The sequence below is a fragment of the Mandrillus leucophaeus genome, unplaced genomic scaffold (assembly GCF_000951045.1).
Source record: "Mandrillus leucophaeus isolate KB7577 unplaced genomic scaffold, Mleu.le_1.0 Scaffold423, whole genome shotgun sequence".
Taxonomy (NCBI): Eukaryota; Metazoa; Chordata; class Mammalia; order Primates; family Cercopithecidae; genus Mandrillus; species Mandrillus leucophaeus.
Genome location: NW_012104510.1, coordinates 191,324 through 195,520, shown reverse-complemented (window position 1 = coordinate 195,520; position 4,197 = coordinate 191,324). Strand labels below are relative to the sequence as shown.

The 4,197-nt window shown below is 60.9% G+C and overlaps 1 protein-coding gene across 1 annotated transcript in view; it reads left to right on the top strand.

Moving 5' to 3' along the window:
* The window catches only part of SHC2 (SHC (Src homology 2 domain containing) transforming protein 2), a 46,244-nt gene extending 43,914 nt beyond the window's left edge, over positions 1-2,330 (top strand). The window contains exon 11 of the mRNA XM_011993046.1: positions 2,194-2,330. Coding sequence (XP_011848436.1) covers positions 2,194-2,322 — 129 coding nt within the window. The 3' untranslated portion in view covers positions 2,323-2,330. The remainder of the gene's footprint in view (positions 1-2,193) is intronic.
* The last annotated feature ends 1,867 nt before the right edge of the window (positions 2,331-4,197 follow it).

Genomic DNA, 4,197 nt, shown 5'->3' with positions numbered 1-4,197 from the left:
GGGCATCCGGGGGCTTAGCTGGGCCCAGGTGGGAGGGTCTTGGGGCCGAGGGCGTGGCAAGCTGGGCCCAGGTGGGAGGGTGTTGGGCCCGGGGGCATCCAGGGGCCGTCCGTGTTTATGAAGCTTTTCCAGATTGTTGCAGATGTTGCGTTTGACCAGCTACCATAGAATTGCAAAGTATCTTCCAGTGTATTTTTGAGACAGAGTCTGGCTCTGTCACCCTGGCTTGCGTGTAGTGGCAGGATCATGGCTCTCTGCAGCCTCGAACTCCTGGGCTCAGGCGGTCTCCCTGGCTCAGCCTCCTGAGTAGCCAGGACTACAGGTGGGAGCCACCGTCCCCAGCTAAGTCTGTGTAGAGATGGGGCCTTGCTGTGTTGCCCAGGCTGGTCCCGAGCTCCTGGCCTCACGTGATCCTCCTGACTTGTTCTCCCAATCGTAATCCCAATCATACGATTTCATCCATCATAAGATGCCCCCCCCATTTATCATGACGTACGCACCTTACAAATGGTGATGTATTTGAGGGATAAATACGGTATTTTCAGGTTCTAATTTATTTGAGGGTGTACAAAGCACGTTTCAATTTACAAGGAATTTTGGGATCAAGTTACTGAATTACTTCAATTCTTCCCTCTCTTTCTTTCTCTCTTTTTCTTTTTCTTTTTTTTTTTTTTTTGATGGAGTCTCACACTATTGCCCTGGCTGGAGTGCAGTGGCACAATCTCAGCTCATTGCAACCTCCGCCTCCCAGGTTCAAGCGATTCTCCTGCCTCAGCCTCCTGAGTAGCCAGGATTACAGGCTCCCACCACCACACCTGGCTAATTTTTCGTATTTTTTTAGTAGAGACGGGGTTTCATGATGTTGGCCAGGCTGGTCTCGAACTCCTGACCTCGTGATCCGCCCGCCTCGGCCTCCCAAAGTGCTGGGATTACAGGCGTGAGACACCACGCCCGGCCTAATTGCTTCAATTCTAAGAGAAACACTCTCCCCGCCCCAGTTTTAACGTCTCTGGAGTCTGGATTTTGTTTTAAAACCATCGATTGCATACTTGAACTGCATCATTATTTAACAGCGAGGTTTTTCTCCTCTCTCTGCTCCTGGTACCTGAAATCGTGGTGCATCTTATAGTTGCTCTGGGCCAGTGGGATTTAGTAATCTCCAGCTTCTAAAGCGTTTTAGGGTTTACAAAGCATTTTCCAATTTACAAGGAGTTCTAGGGTTTATGAAGCATTTTGAGCGTCTGAGGGCTACACAGGTTATTTCTCAGGTGAGGAGGTGCTGGAGGGTTCGGAGGCCTCTCAGAGTGCAGGAGTCGTTTTCAGCCGTCCGGCCGAACCCTCAGAGTGGCTCTTGGGCTGGTGCGAGCGAGCCTGGTCTCCGCGTGAAGCACACTGTGGGGGGCAGGGGTGGCGCTTGTGCACCCCGGCCTGGGACAAAGCTGGAGAGGGGCAGGGCTTGGGCGAGAGGCGCCTGCTCTCCCAGTTCCCGAGCCCCCTTCAGACTGTTTCCGGTCCCCCCCGCCGCCGCCTAGTCTCTAGCCTGGTGGGTGATGCCTCCGCTCTTTCCCAGGCCAGATTCCCTCTGTTAAATGGATCCCTGGGGTCAGACTGGCAGCCCCTAGACCTGGGAAAGCTTCAGAACGTCTGCCAGTACCTTGTCGAAAGGCAGATTCCCAGCTCCCATTCCCAGTGCCATGGAAGGAGATAATTTTGCCGCAGGCCTAGGAATGTGCATTTGCCCCTGTTCCCCACGTGAAATGTGCACAGGGCCCCCAGCCTCACCCACGAACTCAGAGCAGCCGGGGACACGTCACCCATGATCTCAGAGCAGCCGGGGACACGTCACCTCCCGGGTGCTGCTCGGTCCCAGGCCCCTCCCGGCGCCCGCTGGTGGCCGCCTCCCGGGTGCTGCCGGGTTTGTGGGCACACGGCTCCAATCTCTCATGGGGTCACCCTTCAGCCCCCAACAGGACGCGTGGCCCCAGAACCCTGGCGGTTTCAGAGCCCGTCCCCATGTGTGGTTCTGGAATTCTGAGGCCGATCCTGTGGCTGGCATCCCGGAATTCCCTGGTCCGGACACTCATCCACGCAGGCACCCTAGGGGCTCCCCGACAGGACCCCAGATCGCCGATCTCCGACTCCACGGGTCCAGGCCGGCTCCCGGGAGCTGATGCTGAGGTCTCTGTCCTGCAGGTGCGGACGAAGGACGTGCTGTTTGAGAGCATCAGCCACCTGATCGACCACCACCTGCAGAACGGGCAGCCCATCGTGGCCGCCGAGAGCGAGCTGCACCTGCGCGGCGTCGTCTCACGGGAGCCCTGAGCCAGGTGTGTGGCTGCCGCCGTGGGCCGCTGGCCTCGTCCCCTTTGCCCGATTCTTTTCTAATTTGAAAATTGAGACCCGGTTCACACGCCGTGCCTTTCCCTCTAGAGGGCACGACTCGGGGTGTTCAGCATCCAAGCTGTGCAACCATCTCTGTCGAGTTCCAGAACATTCTATCAGCCCCGAAAGGTGCCCTGTCCCCACCAGCCATCGCTCCCTGTCCCCTCCCCAGCCCCAACCCCCATACATCCGCCTCCTGTCTCCGTGGATGGGCCTGTCCCGGACATTTCCTAGAAATGGGATCACACGGTGTGGCCTTCTGGGTCTGGCGTCTCTCACGGAGCGTGACGTCCTCAAGGTGCCTCGTGCTGTGGCCTGGGTCAGAGCCTGGCTCCTGTTCACGGCTGGGTAATGTCCCACTGTGTGACGGGGCCACATCGTGTTTGTTCGTCCGCTGATGGACGTTTTGGCCACGGTGAGCCTTTGTGTGCAGGTTGTGTGTGGACACGCGTCACTGGCCGTGGTGGGCACGTGCCCCAGAGTGGCCCTGTGCAGCCATGATGGTAACTGTGCAGCTGTGATTGGCTGGGATGGACGTCACCTGGTCTTTATGGACCCCTGCTGCGTGCTGGGCGTCCAGGTCTCCTTCCCGGAGAGGACGGTGGGCTGGGACAGGCAGGGGCTGGCGTGTGAACCCAGGCAGTGAGAAGCCCACACCTCAGGCCGGGCCGCGGAGCCCTGGGCCCCACTTTTGCTGCGGGGCTGGGGGGGGACCCGTGGCAGGGCATCCACGGGGGAGGGACAGGCAGGTCTGGGTGAGGTCGGGGCAGGAGAGGGTGCAGCTGTGGGGCTGGAGGGAGTGGAGGCTGAGAGAGCGGCGGGGGAGGAGGGAGGGCCAGCAGGGGGAGGGGGCCGTGGAATTTCCCCAAGGACCGTGCTTCTGGGCCAGGTCGGGCTGCTCTCCTGTCCCCATGACAACAGTCTCCTTCCTGCCTCCTCTTTCCTGGGTGGCACCTCCCCCACGCGGCCGCGGCCTCCACCCCGCCCCCAGCCAGGCCTCGGCCTGCAGGCAGGGGGGGTTCCGGGTCTGGGAGGGGCTTTGGGGACCGAGAAGGGGCTCCCGTGAGGCACCGGCAACGGCCTGCGGGCTCCTGTGTTCCCTTCGCACCGGTCCCTGCCTGGTCCTCTCCGAAAGGCGTTGGTGACCCCAGAAATAACCCCGAAGGTGGAACGAGTCCTGCTCAGGAGGCCGCTGGCCTGTCCCAGGAATGTGCTCAACCCCTCGGTTCTGAGACAGGCACCGGGATCGGCATTCTCGCTGGCATGCGAGGAAACCGCAGGGAGGTCAGAGCACTCCCTAGGTCCACGGCAAGGACTCGGGTCACCCGCACGGACACCCCAGCCGTGCGAGCTGAGGAGCTGCGGGCTGGCCCTGAGTGTGGCACTCGTGGAGATGATGGCCAGGCAGACGAGCCGTGTGGCTGACACCGGAGCCCGGGTCTGCAGCCACCGTCTCAGCCCTGACCTCGCCTTCTCTTTCTGCCCGCAGGTGACCGTGCCCAGCCCCGGCTCCTGCCTGTCGTGGCCTTGGGGTGCTCAGCCCTCCTCCTGGATCCTGGTCAGGCCGAACCGCCGCTGCCTCTCCTTCCTTCGCATGAGCCTCTGGCACGGTCCTCCCTCCAGCCGGCCCGGGCTGGGCAGAGCCTCCTCCTGCCGGGACCCCTGCCCACCCCCTCCTTTGCCTGGAGTGAGGGTGTTCATACCAAAGACAGAACCATTTCGCCTTTAAAGAAAATATATCCAGAGGCCGCCGCTGCCTGGGAGCCCTGGCCTGTGGGTCCCTCTCTCGCCCGGCTGGTTCGGTCTCACGCCCGG